This window comes from Microcaecilia unicolor, chromosome 6, assembly GCF_901765095.1.
Source record: "Microcaecilia unicolor chromosome 6, aMicUni1.1, whole genome shotgun sequence".
Lineage (NCBI taxonomy): Eukaryota > Metazoa > Chordata > Amphibia > Gymnophiona > Siphonopidae > Microcaecilia > Microcaecilia unicolor.
The window spans coordinates 277,212,857-277,229,842 of record NC_044036.1 but is presented as its reverse complement, the minus strand read 5'-3'; the positions used below and the strand labels follow the sequence as shown (position 1 = coordinate 277,229,842).

Below are 16,986 nucleotides of genomic sequence, written 5' to 3'. Positions count from 1 at the left end.
CTACATTTATTGCTGCACTAACCATTTGCATCAAATTGTATTAGGGAAGTGGAGAATGAGCTTGAATTTGGAAAAGGAGAGAGATAAATCTAAAAATTCAAAACCAAATCCAACATGGCCAATAATCCAGTGCAGTTAATTTATACCATCAGAAATATAGCTAGCTACATTAGCCCCCAAATTCTATAAAAGTTGTTAAAAATTGCATGTACAAATTTGGGCACGCATATAATTTGTGCATGCAATTTAATTGAATGAGCTAATTGGCTTAACAAGCAATTATTGGCACTAATTAGATTTAAATGAAATATACGTGCTTAAATTTAAGCACAGACTACTTGCCTAAATTTTACACATGAGTTCAAAAAGGGGGCACGGAAATGGGAGGGGAATGGGTAGAATGGGGGGCAATCCTAAAATTAACGCACAGTGATAGAATAAGGGGGAAATGCATCTAATTTAGGCGTGAAGATCTGCATTTATAAACCATGCCTATCTTTAAGCACAGCTCATACAATTGCGCTTTTTTGGCGCCATATATAGAATTCACTCCTGTGTGCAGCCATGCTGTTAATGTGCAATAGAAGCCTTTAGCCCATGTTGGCAGTATGGCTCAGTGCAAGGGTCATGGGAACTCTATGCAAAACTTCAGCCTTACCCCCTCTTCCCCAAATTAACTTTCAGGCCAACAGTCTGAAGCTTCCACCCCCTCACGATTTTCATAAGTGAACTCAAGTCATGATCATCACACAAAAATTCTACAAAAATGCAGGTTAAAGTGCGTGCTGATAGTACTTTGAGATTATGTGGCTGTCAGGGCTGACTGTTTTGCTTAGATTGCAGTTGTTCTTTGCTGACCCCTGAGAAGTTGCTGTTCTAGTCTTGCCTGATGGTTGGACTGGCCCTGGTCTTTCCTTAAAAGTCCAAAATAGCTCCAACAATTACTGCACAATAACTTTTCAGTTAACCCAAGCTATATGCAAAACCTTAACATAGCTTAGTAAATAGGCCCCACAAGGTTTTAATTGGTGTGTATGATAAATACAGGCAATAGGCTATGTGGGTCTAAACATACAACAAACTACATTCCAATCTTGTGGTTTGTCACAAATAATGCTTTTCTTTTTTTATTATTTTTGTATGTATACATTTAGCAAAATTATTCAAGAAAATCATTTGCTACAGAAATAATCTTGTTGCAGCAATACTACAGGAAAATAAGGGCCCTGTTTACTAAGCCGCGCTATTGGCGAGTTAGAGTTATTAGAGCGCACTAACTGTGTAGACATTCAGAATATTCCTATTGGCTTTTACACAGCATGCGCTAATTTTTAGCACGCACTAAAAACGCTAGTACACCTTAGTAAACAGGGCCCTAAGTCACTAAGGAGCCCTTTTACTAAGCTGCAGCAAAAAGTGGCCTTAGCGCACCTTTGCACAAGTTTTTCCCACACACTAAGGCCATTTTTACCACAGCCATAAAAAGGGCCATTTTCTATGTTTTGTATTAAGGCCATGCACTAATGTAGCCACTAGCATGTGGCCATTTAAAAAAATTAGCACGTGTGCACTTACTGCCACCAGTGTTACAGACGGTAAGGGATCATGCACTCTTCTGGTACTAACCAGTTAGTGCAGGAATTCCCACTCTCCGCTCCCAGACATGCCCCCTCCAAAAAAAAGTCAAATATTTTTTAGCACGCTGATAGCACATACACATTTGGCACTTACCGCAGGATACCCGAGTGCGTCCCTCAGTAAGCCATTTTAAGCTGCGTTAGACACGTTTCAGCACCTAAGGCAGCTTAGTAAAAGGGTCCCTAAGAAAATACACTAAGTAGGAGATATTAATCAACCCAATAACAAATAAAAAAGAGGGGAGGGGAGTACGACATCTAAATGAATCAAGGAGAAACAATTCACTAATTATAGCAAAACACAGGAAAATTCTTAACAGCAAATATTAGGCACCATAACAATAGTCACATATCAGTCTGGATTAGAGGTTTGAGTAGATACCAATACAAACACTGAAGGTTTTCTTGATTCCAGAAAATCAAGTAATGCTATACACTGAAAATACAAACCACCATCACTGATATACACCTTATTTCTTAATCATCCTGCAGGCAACATTACAGACCAAAATACTATTTGAGCTAGATTCTGAGACATGAAGGAGGAGCATGATAACTATCAATAGTTACTGTATTCCCCTTCTATATCATAGCACAAATTACATTTTTTTAAAAATGGAGCGCGGCACATTTTTGCCAGTACAATATATAGACCCCACCGTGCAAATTAAAGTGATGCACATGGACCAATCTCTTTTGCTTTGATCTTTCAATTTTATAGCAGTGGATCATTTACTATGCTTCACATAGGACCTGACCTACTACAGCTTTTCTCCCATTCAGTTTCTGTGGGAATAAAAATCTATTGAATTAGGTTCTCAATAAATTACAAGCGCTGTTCTGTATTCTTTGATTCCTAAGATTAGGCTTGTCCAAGTTCAGTCCTTGAGGGCTGCAAACAGAACAGATTTTCAGGACATCCCTCATTCTTCAATGGGGGAGTGGGTATGCAAATCTTTTTTGCATAGTCATTAGAGATACAGGGGCCCTTTTACTAAAGGGTTGGCACATGGCAACGAGCTTGCCATGCATCAATGCTGGGCTACCGAACAAGCCCAGCAGTAATTCCCACCCCCAACAAACACCATTTCCGGTGCTACAAAAATATTTTCTATTTTTGTAGTGCTGGGGCTTACCCAGTGGTAATCAGCTGCCCAGCTACTGCTGGGATAGCGAAGGAGCCCTACTGCCATCTCAATGCGTGGCGGTAAGCCCCCCCCCCCAAATGGCCACGCAGTGTTTCACTTACCACACGGCCATTTCTTTTCCTCAAAAAAGACAGCCCTTTACCTTCTGAGTTAAAGAGGGCCTCAGCGTGCATCAAAAACACGCACTGACCATAGCGCATGCCCCCTTTTACCGTAGAATAATAAAAGGGCCCCAGTAAATGGCACCCAAAGTCAGGTGCCAGGAAGAACTGCACTAATCTAGTATTCTGCAAAGGATGCTCTGCACAGAGCACCCTTTGCAGAATACTAGCTTAGCATGGACCTCACACCTAACTTTGGGCATGAGCACCTACATCTGATGAAAGCTGGTATAAATGCTGGCATGCAACTAATGGCAGTTGGGCACGTAAATGTCTAAATTCTGGAAACACCCTGACCCGCCTATGACCCTCCAATGGCCACGCCCCCTTATGTGCCATAAAACTTAAGGCGCACATGTTATAGAATAGGGCACAGGATAGATCCTCACGTAACTCCAAATGACTGCCAGAAAACTCCAACTATTGATTGTTAATGGCTCATTAACTAGTTTGTGCATGGATCTTGGATCCATGCCCAACTTTGGGTGACCTATACAGAACCTGGTGGATAATGAAAACATAGAGGGGCATAATCGAACGGTGCCAGCCAAATAGCTGGCCGGCCATCTTCAGAGATGGCTCCGCAAGGGGCGGAGCCAAGCATATTTTCAAAATACGGTTGGGGCTGGCTAAATCAATCGCCGGGTGTAGAGGAGATGGTCGGCATCGTTTTCAACCATAATGGAAACCGGGCCCGGCCATCTCAAACCTGGCGAAATGCAAGGCATTTGGTCGTGGGAGGAGCCAGCAATTGTAGTGCACTGGCCCCCCTCACATGCCAGGACACCAACCGGGCACCCTAGGGGGCACTTCTAAAAATTTAAAAAAAAAAAAAAAGCTCCCAGGTACATAGCTCCCTTACCTTGTGTGCTGAGTCCCCCAAACCCCCCCCCCCCAAAACCCACTACCCACAACTGTACACCGCTACCATAGCCCTTAGGGATGAAGGGGGCACCTACATGTGGGCACAGTGGGTTTTGGGGGGGGGAGGGTTGGAGGGCTCCCATTTACCACCACAAGTGTAACAGGTGAGGGGGGATGGGCCTGGGTCCACCTGCCTGAAGTGCACAGTACCCACTAAAAACTGCTCCAGGGACTTGCATACTGTCAGGGAGCTGGGTATGACATTTCAGGCTGGCATAGAGGCTGGCAAAAAAGTTTTGTTTTTTGGGGGGTTGGTGACCACTGGGGGAGTAAGGGGAGGTGATCCCCGATTCCCTCCAGTGGTCATTTGGTCAGTTGGGGCTACTTTTTGAAGTTTGGTCGTGAAAAAAAAGGGACCAAGTAAAGCTGGCGAAATGCTCGTCAAGCCTGGCTTTTTTTTTCCATTATCGGGCAAAGCCGGCCATCTTGTGAGCCCGCCCCCATCCTGCCTTCACTACCCTACCAACACGCCCCCTTGAAGTTTCGCCGGCTCCGCAACAGAAAGCAGTTGAACCCGGCCAAAACTGGTTTTCGATTATACTGATTTGACCAGTTTCAGGAGATCGCCGGCCATCTCCCGATTTGTGTCGGAAGATGGTCGGGGATCTCTTTCTAAAATGAGCTGGATAGCTTCTGGACTTTGATGACTGTATTTGGACAAGCATTCATTAGACAATGAGTCATTCATATGCTATGAAATAACATTGCAATAGCTCAAAATTCCACTAACAAGATGTGCACATCAAATATTCTTAGAGGCTTCTCTTGTTTTGGGTAATTGTGCAGACAGTACTATTTTACAAAGACATTTTCTGTACAATATGGTAGGATGTATATGATAAAATTTAGTATGTAATCTACCTGTGAAATAAAGAACTGTGTCTCATCTGGCAGAATCCAAGAACGGGGATAGAAGTTATATTCCTCTGGAAACAACTCTTGCATTGCTCGCATGGCTCGACTCAAGGTAATTTTTCGCACCATATCAGTCATGCCTGTTGGAAATTTAATTTTGGAGATATTGAGTGCTCTTACACCAAGGTCTTCATGTGGTATGTGAAATGTATCTCAGAATTTGGTCAACCATCAGGCGAATGAATACAGATGCTAACTGCTGGATGTTTCCTGCACTTTGAATTGCATAGTACTGGTGTGATCTGACCTGTTGGGCAAATATGTCCAAGGTCTGTTCTTGTAATCATCATGGTAGATTTACCTAAAGGGTAGCAGATAGCAACAAACTCAAATCTGTCAAAAGATAGGTGTGTTAGATTTCTACTCAATCTGCCTATGTAGCCATAAAATCTCTAGTTATATCATCAAATTGCTTAACATCCTCCACCTCAAAATATTTACTTTCTTTGTTCATCACAATGAAAACTTTCAAAGAAACAACTCAAACTTGCAGTTATTTGGTATACATCATAAATAACTGAGCCTTGTACTAGTATTGCTAACTTTAGTGTTAGATATATAGTTGAATATGTAATGAACAGCATTTTGTGTCATTACAATTCTTATTGTATCTAAGCAAAAGAAGAGATCCAAGTAGATAAACTTATGCAAGAAACTTAAATGAATGGCCACCTTAGGTCATTATCCCGCAGAAAAAGGGTCTATAACGTTAACCACCATCCCTAAAAATCCCCTGGCAAAAATAAACAATGTAACAAATTACAAGCCAGTGGCCTCTCTCCCTTTACTAGTAAAGGTGATTGAGGGAATAGTCGCTCACCAGCTTATGAATATCTGTCCTCATTTTCCTTTCTTAACCATATACAATCTGGTTTTATACCCAATTTCAGCATGGAAACAGTCCTAACCACATTAATTGCTATATTCGGGAAAGAAATCAGCCTAGGCAGGAAAATCATCCTTATGCAATTTGATATATCAAGTGCATTCGATATGGCAGACCATAATTTGTTATTTACACTAATGGACAACTTAGGTATAGGAGGATCTGTCCTAAATCTAGATTTTATCAAGTCATATCTCCTAATTCCATCTCCCCCCAATGGGCTCCAGACTGTAGAGTTCCACAGCGATCCCCCCTTTCACCCATCTTATTAAATATTATGATGCCCCCTTAGGAAAGGTGCTGGATGCCCATGGTTATAATAATTTTATTTATGTGGATGACGTAACCATCTATATCCCTTTCAAAGATTCTATTGAAGAACTGCTATCTATCAACAAATCAGGTCTACGCCTGATGGAGAATTGGGCTTCCACCTTTGAACTAAAATTGAATAGAGAGAAAACAAAATTTCTGTTATTATCTAAACCTCACCACGTCATAAACTGTAAAAATTTCACAACTGATAGTGTAACTTATCCATTGGAGTCCCAACTAAAGATACCAGGGTCGATATTCAGACAGCAGGAGTTAGACTGGCTAACTCACATGGTCAGTGCTGAGCCCAGACATTCAATGCCGGAACATTTTGGGCGGTTTAAAGATATCCCACCTTTTCACGCGGCCAAATATGGCCACTAAATCGGCTTTTAAAATAGGCCGCTAACTGGGGATATTCAGTTGGGATTGCCAGTTATCCCCTACTGAATATCGGCAGATAGCCAGTTAAACGCTATGTAACTGGTCAGCAGCTGTTCTAGCCGGTTAAATAGCGCTGAATATTGGCTGGACTTGGTATAATTGGTTCCTACATTATTCGACATCCAAGTCCAAGCAGACATCACAAAAACCTTTAAAGCAGGGACTTAGCTATGTGGGGCCATGGGGGCATGGGCCCCGTAGATATGGCCCTGGCCCCCCCCCCCCCCCCCGCTGCCAACCCTTTCGACCCCCCCTCCTGCTGCCAACCCGCAGCTGCCATCGCCGTTGCGTACCTTTGCTGGCCAGCCGAAGTCCTCTTCTCCGGCGCAGCCACGTTGCTGATCTGCAAGGCTTCTGTTTCTGTGAGTCTGACGTCCTGCATGTGGTACAATGCGCAGGATGTCAGACTCACAGAAACAGAAGCCTTGCAGATCAGCAACACGGCCACGCTGGAGAAGAGAACTTCGGCTGGCTGGGGTTGGGGACCCCCGCCAGCAAAGGTACCCGGCGAGGGGAAGGGGGGGTCGAAAGGGTTGGTGGCGGGGGGGTTCAAAGGTGGTAGTGGCGGCGGTGGGGGGGTCGCCGGGGGGGGGGGTCTAAAATGTGCCCCCTCACCTCAGGCTCTGGACCCCCCTCCCGCCGAAGTTTGCCTACGCCCCTGCTTTAAAACAATGTGGAAACTAAAAAGAATCAGGCATCTCTTCCCTATTGATATGTTTAGAACCTTAGTAAAAACATTAGCATTATCACACTTCGATTATTGCAATGCCATTTATGCTGCCTGTAAGGAATCTTCCTTGAAAAAACTGAAGACAGCTCAAAATACAGCAGCCAGAAGACTACAAGATTCAAAAGTGCAGCCCGTTTGGGTGTTTTACTAAAGCTTAGCTTGAGTTATATGCAGCAGGGCCCATTTTATTCCTGTGGGCCCTGCTGCAGATAACTCGAGCTAAGCTTTAGTAAAAGATCCCCAAAGTTACACTGGCTCCCAATCAAAGCCAGAATAACATTCAAACTATGGCTTAAACCCTGATTACATGCAACCTTTAACTAATCTCCCCCTTCACAACGCTCTCCCTGGTTCAAGATATTAGCTAACCCTCCACTACCACAGTTGCAAAAATATGATCTACAAGTCAGGAGTCCTTTACCTCTGTACCAAATGGTTGAAATCCCTCCCGAAATTCATCAGATGGGAACCTAATTATTTGATATTTCAGAAATACCTTAAAGTCTCTCTGTTTAAGCAAGTTCTCACAATGATCACAATTCATTTAAACCCCTAACTGTAAAGTTATTCCAATTTCTCAGTTTCATTTTAAATGTTATTATGTATGGATGACTATAAATTGTTACTGTTTTGCATCTAGCATGTTTCCATATTACATATTGTTATACTTAATCCTCGTTTACTTTGTTATTACTAGTTAATGTATACCATCCCACATCACTTTTTGTACTGTTAATTGAACCTGATCTATTGGGATAATGTGGGATATAAATGAAAAAGAAAGAAATAAAATAAAATAAAATAAAATAAAAAGAGCATGAACAGCTGAAACTACTCATTTTTAGTTGGGTGACAGGAATTAAAACTTGAGTACAACAATATTTTATGAATTTTATTTGTGATCTTTGTTTTTTATGCTTTTGTAGATCACCTAATTGTGACTATGCTAGGATTTGTGGTATAAATGTTTATATATATTTTTTTTCATTTAAAACTACTATACAACAGTGTGTTTAAAATTAAACTTGAAAGCTAATCAGATGTAAGTCTACCTTAGGGCTGAGGAGTTTCATGCCATCAGTAGTTTAAACAGATCACAAAACTGTTATAAGAAAAACATACCTGGAAAGAAAAACGTACCTGGAAACTTGTTGACTTGACCAGAGAAAATATGCTCACTGTCATGAAATGATACAGCATGCCAATAAATGTCACAAGGCAGACGTCGGCCCAAAGGAAACTGAAATGTAAATGAAGAAAAATATAATCAAATGTCTTAGCTGGAAGCACAGCTATCTTCAGTATAGATTTCTTAATAACACAATAAGCAATTCTGGTCCTTGTGGACCACAAACAGGTCTGGATATAGAATCAGTCAAATATGTCAAGTAATGGCTTTCTGAATTTATGAAGTGACTGAGGAATCTGAATTCTCACACATCTTCGAAATGTTTATTCTCTGCTGTGCTTGATTGGCTGTTCCTCTATGTGGAATTACTACTATCATTCAGATTCTTCTACAACCAAAGCAAACTTTATTTTATGCTCACCTGTGCTGACCTTCAATGTTCTGCAATCTTTGCATTTTTACAACAAACAAAAGAGAATCCTGTACAATCTTACCCCACCAGAAAGAGCGGCCATAAGAACCCTACAAACTAACGAACGCATTATCATCAAACCCGCAGACAAAGGAGGCGCAGTGGTAATTATGGACATACAAAAATACATTGAAGAGGGGCACAGACAGCTCTCAGACAATAAATACTACAGGAAACTAACTGAGGACCCCACACAGGATTACACAAAACAGCTGAAAGACCTTATCAAAACATTTCCTACACAAGCGCAACCTCACCTGAAAAAACTCATACCAAACCAGCCTGCTGTGGGCTCATTCTACATGCTACCCAAGATCCACAAACCGGGAAACCCTGGCAGACATAAGTAAGTAAGTAAGTAAGTAATGCCATACTGGGAAAAGACCAAGGGTCCATCGAGCCCAGCATCTTGTCCACTACAGCGGCCAATCCAGGCCAAGGGCACCTGGCAAGCTTCCCAAACGTACAAACATTCTATACATGTTATTCCTGGGATTTTGGATTTTTCCAAGTCCGTTTAGTAGCGGTTTATGGACTTGTCCTTTAGGAAACCGTCCAACCCCTTTTTAAACTCTGCTAAGCTAACCGCCTTCACCACATTTTCCGGCAATGAATTCCAGAGTTTAATTACACGTTGGGTGAAGAAAAATTTTCTCCGATTTGTTTTAAATTTACTACACTGTAGTTTAATCACATGCCCCCTAGTCCTAGTATTTTTGGAAAGCGTGAACAGACGCTTCACATCCACCTGTTCAACTCCGCTCATTATTTTATATACCTCTATCATGTCTCCCCTCAGCCGTCTCTTCTCCAAGCTGAATAGCCCTAGCCTCCTTAGTCTGGTTGAAAAGTGAGGTCGTCCCATCCCCGCTATCATTTTAGTCGCCCTTCGCTGCACCTTTTCCAATTCTACTATATCTTTCTTGAGATACGGCGACCAGAATTGAACACAATACTCAAGGTGCGGTCGCACCATGGAGCGATACAACGGCATTATAACATCCTCACACCTGTTTTCCATACCTTTCCTAATAATACCCAACATTCTATTCGCTTTCCTAGCCACAGCAGGACACTCAGCAGAAGGTTTCAGTGTGTTATCGACGACGACACCCAGATCCCTTTCTTCGTCCGTAACTCCTAACGTGGAACCTTGCATGACATAGCTATAATTCGGGTTCTTTTTTCCCACATGCATCACCTTGCACTTGCTCACATTAAACATCATCTGCCATTTGGATGTCCAGTCTCCCAGTCTCGTAAGGTCCTCTTGTAATTTTTCACAATCCTCTTGCGAGTTAACGACTTTGAATAACTTTGTGTCATCAGCAAATTTAATTACCTCGCTAGTTACTCCCATCTCTAAATCATTTATAAATATATTAAAAAGCAGCGGTCCTAGCACAGACCCCTGAGGAACCCCACTAACTACCCTTCTCCATTGTGAATACTGCCCATTTAACCCCACTCTCTGTTTCCTATCCTTCAACCAGTTTTTAATCCACAATAAGACATTTCCTCCTATTCCATGACCCTCCAATTTCCTCTGTAGCCTTTCATGAGGTACCTTGTCAAACGCCTTTTGAAAATCCAGATACACAATATCAACCGACTCCCCTTTGTCCACATGTTTGTTCACTCCTTCAAAGAATTGAAGTAAATTGGTCAGGCAAGATTTCCCCACACAAAAGCCGTGCTGACTCGGTCTCAGTAATCCATGTCCTCGGATGTGCTCTGTAATTTTGTTTTTAATAATAGCCTCTACCATTTTCCCCGGCACCGACGTCAGACTCACCGGTCTATAATTTCCCGGATCTCCCCTGGAGCCTTTTTTAAAAATGGGCGTTACATTGGCCACCCTCCAATCTTCCGGTACCATGCTCGATTTTAAGGATAAGTTGCATATCACTAGCAGTAGCTCCGCAAGCTCATTTTTCAGTTCTATCAGTACTCTAGGATGAATACCATCCGGTCCAGGAGATTTGCTACTCTTCAGTTTGCCGAACTGCCCCATTACGTCCTCCAGGTTTACTGTGAAGTCAGTAAGTTTCTCCGACTCGTCCGCTTGAAATACCATTTCCAACACCGGTATCCCACCCAAATCTTCCTCGGTGAAGACCGAAGCAAAGAATTCATTCAGTCTCTCCGCTACGTCTTTGTCTTCCTTGATCGCCCCTTTTACCCCTCGGTCATCCAGCGGCCCAACCGATTCTTTTGCCGGCTTCCTGCTTTTAATATACCGAAAAAAATTTTTACTATGTTTTTTTGCCTCTAATGCTATCTTTTTTTCGTAATCCCTCTTGGCCTTCTTTATCTGCGCCTTGCATTTGCTTTGACACGCCTTATGCTGCTTCTTGTTATTTTCAGACGGTTCCTTCTTCCATTTTCTGAAGGTGTTTCTTTTAGCCCTAATAGCTTCCTTCACCTCACTTTTCAACCAGGCCGGCTGTCTTTTGGAGTTCCGTCTTTCTTTTCTAATTCGCGGAATATGTATGGCCTGGGCCTCCAGGATGGTATTTTTGAACAGCGTCCACGCCTGTTGTACAGTTTTTACTCTCTCAGTTGCCCCCCTAAGTGAGTGTGCCAATATCAGGTATTGGCACACTCACGGAAGAAATATCTGGATTCATAGAGGGAATTCTGAAACCTCTCGTACACAAAACTAACAGCTTCATACAAGACACCACAGACTTCTGAATAAATTGAAAAATATCAAGCAACTACCACCTAACACCCTTCTGGTCACGATGGATGTAGAATCACTATACAGCAACATTCCACATGCGGATGGCATAGCTGCATGTGGAAGACTCCTAAAAAAATCCACACTGGACCATCAATACTCACCAGAAACTATTACAAAATTAATCAAATTCATTTTAACTCACAACTACTTCCGCTTTAACAATGATATCTATCTGCAAATAATGGGCACTGCGATGGGCACCAGGACAGCACCCCAATATGCCAACCTTTTTATGGCTGAGCTGGAAGAGACATTTCTGAATACACACCAGACCAAACCTCTAAAATACTACCGGTACATCGATGACATTTTTATGATTTGGACAGAGGGTGAAGAAACTCTGAAACATTTTTTTTCTGCCTTCAATACATACCATCCTACAATCAGATTCAAAATTGACTACTCCCCAGAAAAAGTCAATTTTTTGGACACCACGGTCTCAATCAGTGATGGCTGTATACAAACATCTATATACAAGAAACCCACAGACAGATGCAGCTACCTCCACAACTCTAGCTTCCATCCTTCACATACAAAAAAATCCATCATTTACAGCCAATCCACAAGATACCACCTTATCTGCTCTGACCCAGGGGACAGAGACAGACACCTTAAAAGCCTGACTGCATCCTTCAAACAGAAAGGCTACAACCCCAAAATAATCTCCAAGAATATTGCCTCCTCCCTCAAAACACCCAGGGAGAATCTGCTACAGTACAAGGAGAAAATAATCCACAGACAGAATCCCCCTTGTAGTGACATACAATCCAGAGCTGGAAAAACTGAGGAAAATCATAAGAGATCTACAACCTATACTCCAGAAGGATGAATTACTGAAAGAGATATTCCCATCCCCACCAGTACTGGCCTTCCGACAGTCACCCAACTTAAAACACAAGCTAATCAGAAGTAAACTTCCATCACAGACTGAAAAGGAACAGAAGGGCACACTTCCCTGTAATTTATCCAGTTGCAAACTATGCCAAAATATTTCACAGAACCCCACAGTTATCCACAAAGGAAAGATATTCAACATAAAGGGATCTTTCACTTGCTCATCTTCCAATGTGGTATATATCATTCAGTGTAAAAAATGTAACGAAGGATGCTATATTGGAGAAACAGGCCAGATGCTTAAGACAAGATTCAATTTACATAGACATCACATGAACACTACAGCCAGTAGGGCCCCCACCCCGGTGGGACAGCACTTCACAGAACCAGGACACTGTACCAGTGATTTCACAGTAAGAATACTGAAAGGTAACTTTAAAACCATACAAGAACGTAAGACCTTTGAAGTCAGAATGATTGAATATTTTAACACCCAACAGAAAGGACTTAACAAGGATCTGGGGTTCCTAGCGCATTATAAACCATAAAGCTGTATGTCTCTGTTGATCACCCCACCCCTCACCTATCCACACCCATCCTGTTAGAATATCAATGATATGCTTTGATGTCCCCATGCATACATCCAACCCACCCCCATCCTCCCACCCTGTCAGACTGTCATAGTAATGCTTGAATGTTTTCACTTATATACACTGTCAGCTAGCACATTTGCTTAGTTCCGATCTGACGAAGAAGGGCAACCTTCGAAAGCTAATCAAGAAATGTATTAAGTTATGTCCAATAAAAAAGGTATCATCTTATTTTCTTTTCCATGTTTTATTTTGTTTGATTTCTATTGATAACCTTAAGAGTGGACTAACACGGCTACCACACTCCTCTACTTTACAACTAGAACAGAAAGCTTTATGGTTATCAAGGGACCTTTTTACCTATGATCTGTGCTGCCTCCAAACTTTACACAATGTAAACATTTTCAAGAACAATATTATTCCCCATTGCTATAAACCACAGGCTGCAATGTGCTATCCTTATTTATTCTGGTGATATCAACTATGGAATGGCACAAACAGGAATGAATTATTTTCAAATTCATGGGCACATCCTCATACCAATGGCAACATGCTGAATATATTAAAGGGATGCAATAGTGAGTGCTACCACAACCCTAAGCCATCTTAGCATTGGTATGATGATGGACTATATACTTCAGGACCAATGAGTGTTTTGTTCCACATCAAGAAGGCCTGGCAAAGTAGACTGGCAAGAGCTAAGGCATAAAGTTGTTGGAGATCACCGAGTATGCTACCTAAATCTGAACTGCTGGAACACAGCATAACCATTGCATGTACACTTGACAATCTAGGATTTGTTTTTGCATTGTTTTCATAAATAACTACCTGTGTTTTCTCATGTTATTTTCACAAGCATAAATAAAAGGGGTACTATTTTTATGTGATAATTTATTTCTCCTTTAGAAGGCGGGGTTTCCTTATGCAATTTTTTCCCTCTTTTATTCAGTCCTGAAAGTAAGTATCATGCTACTCCACCAAAAATAAAATGAAAAGAAACAATATCTTCATTAGTTTAACATTATAAGTAGTAACATTTTAGGACTACTAAGATCCTGATTACTGAGCACCACTGCCTGAAGAATGGAAGTTAGTAGTTTAAAAAACCTGCATCCTAAATCATTTGATAAATTCTACCTACCTATGAACTGTATTTTGTAAACTGAATTATGATTTCACAATTCTATGAGGAACAAATGTTCAAATATATTTTGAGAAAATGTCACAACAGCTCTGTGAGCTGAAAGTCTGCAAGTCCAGTACAGCATGGAATTTTTTAAACGATGCATTTATCTTGGACAGCACAATGTACACACACAGAACAATATATGGCAGTGAGCATTTTTTAGCCACCGCCAGCGTTATTCCTGGATATTCAAAGCCGGGCCATGTCCAAGCACCAGCAATGAATATCCGGATTTATGTGGCCTGCTCTCTTTTATACAGTTAAGAGCAATATTCAGCACTTAACTGCCTAAGTGGTGCTGCAGGAAGATAGGATTGAGTTTTATGCAATCCCATTCAGCCACTTAACTTATGCGGTTAAGTTCCAATATTCAGCACTTAACTACCTAAGTGCCAATTCCACCCCTGAACCACCCACAAAATATCCAGCTTTCACTTTAGTGGTCTGTGGTGATAATGAGCAGCACTAATTGGTTAAGTGTTATGAATATCAGCTGATAGTCCTGCACAAGTGATTTAACTGGCCAAGAGCCATTTCTGGCCAGTTAAATTGCTTCAAATATTGACCCTTATAAGTGTTTAGATCCATATTTCCACTCAACAGCTAAATCAGAAAGCCACAGTACAATGAACAGTAATGAAGGACAGACAGACAGACAGACTGACAGACTCTGGCTGCCCGCAGGACACCATCCTTTTCTCACTCAAGTATGATACACGAAAGAATCAAGATGGCGCCTGAGACCAGACACTAGGAGGATAATTTCTGTGTTGCTCCCTTTCAAGTGAAGCCAAAACTTTGTTGAAATGGGCAAGTGGCGGGGGAGAAACAAAGCTTTCCTTACTGAGTACTCCCATAGTCTCTCAGACTTGTGTATTGAGATTTTTCCCTTCAGTTTCAGCTTCCACGGAGGCAGCAGGAGGATTGCTTGCTGTGGCATAGAGAGAGGGAGGCTCTCCCAACCTTGAGGAAGGTGTTTTGTTAAGTCCTCCAGTCAGAACACCCCCAAAACCCACTGCTGTAAGCTCTCCCCTGTTGCAGGGAGGTGTGCTACTGGAAGCCAGAAGGAAGACAGCAGATGAGTCAATGGATCGGGGTTCACCGCAGGAGGAAACATCGCAAGGAGCAGTGATGCAGCTCCAAGAGCTCCAAGCAAAGGGATCGAAGGAAACTGTGTTAGGGCTGAGTATGGAGCCAGCAAGGCCCAGGGGGGATTCCCAGAGAGGCTGGTGGCCCTGCAGAGCAAGAGTGCTACACCAACAATGTCGGTAACCCTTGAAACTATTTGGCAGGCTATTACAAAGTTGGATTTATCTGTAAGTAAAAGACTTTTCAAGTAGAGAAGGACTTGGAACATATAATATCTAAGTTTATAGAATGTGAAGGGAATTCATTAGGTGATTCAACCTCTAGGGAAGACCTAAGCAGGAAGATTGTTGGCGTACAAGAAATTCAAAGTAAGATAATTCAGGATATGAGGATTACATTGAAGCATGAAATGCTGGAAAACAACATGAGGAAATTAAATTTACGTTTTTTGAACTTTCCTCGGATAATACCCCATATGACATCAAGAGCTCTTTGTAAGAAATATTTAGAAGAAATTTTGAAACTGCTACCTGAGGTATTACCACCACTGAAATAGAGTTTTTTACCTACCCTATAAGAAAAATCAAGCTGTGGGTGAAGGGACATCTGCGATTTCACCAGACAATTTGAATATAAATGATATATTGGAAACATCTTTAGAAGTAGCGGAGGACCGAGCAAATCTACTTGTGACATTTGTTTTTGAATCTGATAAAATCATGTTATAACTTTATTTTTTCAACAAAGACTCAAGCTGTTTTTGGGTCAAAATGTATGGTGTTTCCCAGATATTTGCAAGGAGACTCAGGAAAGGCAGAAGGAATTCCTGATTTTGCAAATGAGAGTGATTCAGAATAATGGTATTTTCTGAGATTTCCTGTAAAATGTATAGTGAAATTTGATAATGTGAGATACATTTTCTATGACCCTACGCAATTGCAGTCATTTCTTGATAACAAATTTCCTCAATTTGTAAACCCTGGCTAGTTAGGTTACAATCAGGCTTATTTTCGAAAGAGAAGGGCGCCCATCTTTCGACACAAATCGGGAGATGGACGTCCTTCTCTCAGGGTCGCCCAAATCGGCATAATCGAAAGCCAATTTTGGGCGTCATCAACTGCGTTCCGTCGCGGGACGACCAAAGTTCCCGGGGGCGTGTCAGAAGCATAGCTTAACACATGGGCGTCCTCGGCCGATAATGGAAAAAAGAAGGGCGTCCCTGACGAGCACTTGGCCAGCTTTACTTGATCCACTTTTTCTTGCGACCAAGCCTCAAAAATGTGCCCGAACTGACCAGATGACTACTGTAGGGACTCGGGGATGACCTTCCCTTACTCCCCCCCATGGTCACTAACCCCCCTCCCACCCTAAAATAAAAAAGTTTCAAAATATTTTTCCAGCTTCTATGCCAGCCTCATATGTCATACCCAGTTCCCTGACAGCAGTATGCAGGTACCTGGAGCAGTTTTAGTGGGTGCAGTGCACTTCAGGCAGGCGGACCCAGGTCCACCCCCCCTACCTGTTACACATGTTGTGGTTAAATGTGAGCCCTTCAAAACCCACCACAAACCCACTGTACCCACATCTAGGTGCCCCCCCTTCACCCCTTAGGGCTATGATGTTGTACAGTTGTGGGGAGTGGGTTTTGGGGGGGGGGGTAGGGGGCTCAGCACCCAAGGTAAGGGAGTTATGCACCTGGGAGCAATTTCTGAAGTCCACTGCAGTGCCCCCTAGGGTGCCCGGTTGGTGTCCTGGCACGTCAGGGGGACCAGTGCACTAT

The 16,986-nt window shown here is 42.2% G+C and overlaps 1 protein-coding gene across 2 annotated transcripts in view; it reads right to left on the bottom strand.

Annotated features, from left to right (window-relative positions):
• The window catches only part of TTLL11 (tubulin tyrosine ligase like 11), a 278,011-nt gene that overhangs the window by 218,944 nt on the left and 42,081 nt on the right, over positions 1–16,986 (bottom strand). For both annotated transcript variants that reach the window (XM_030207555.1, XM_030207556.1), the window contains 2 exons: positions 8,301–8,400; positions 4,732–4,865 (listed from right to left, as the gene is read on the bottom strand). In XM_030207555.1, the coding sequence (XP_030063415.1) occupies positions 4,732–4,865; positions 8,301–8,400 (234 nt within the window). The remainder of the gene's footprint in view (positions 1–4,731; positions 4,866–8,300; positions 8,401–16,986) is intronic.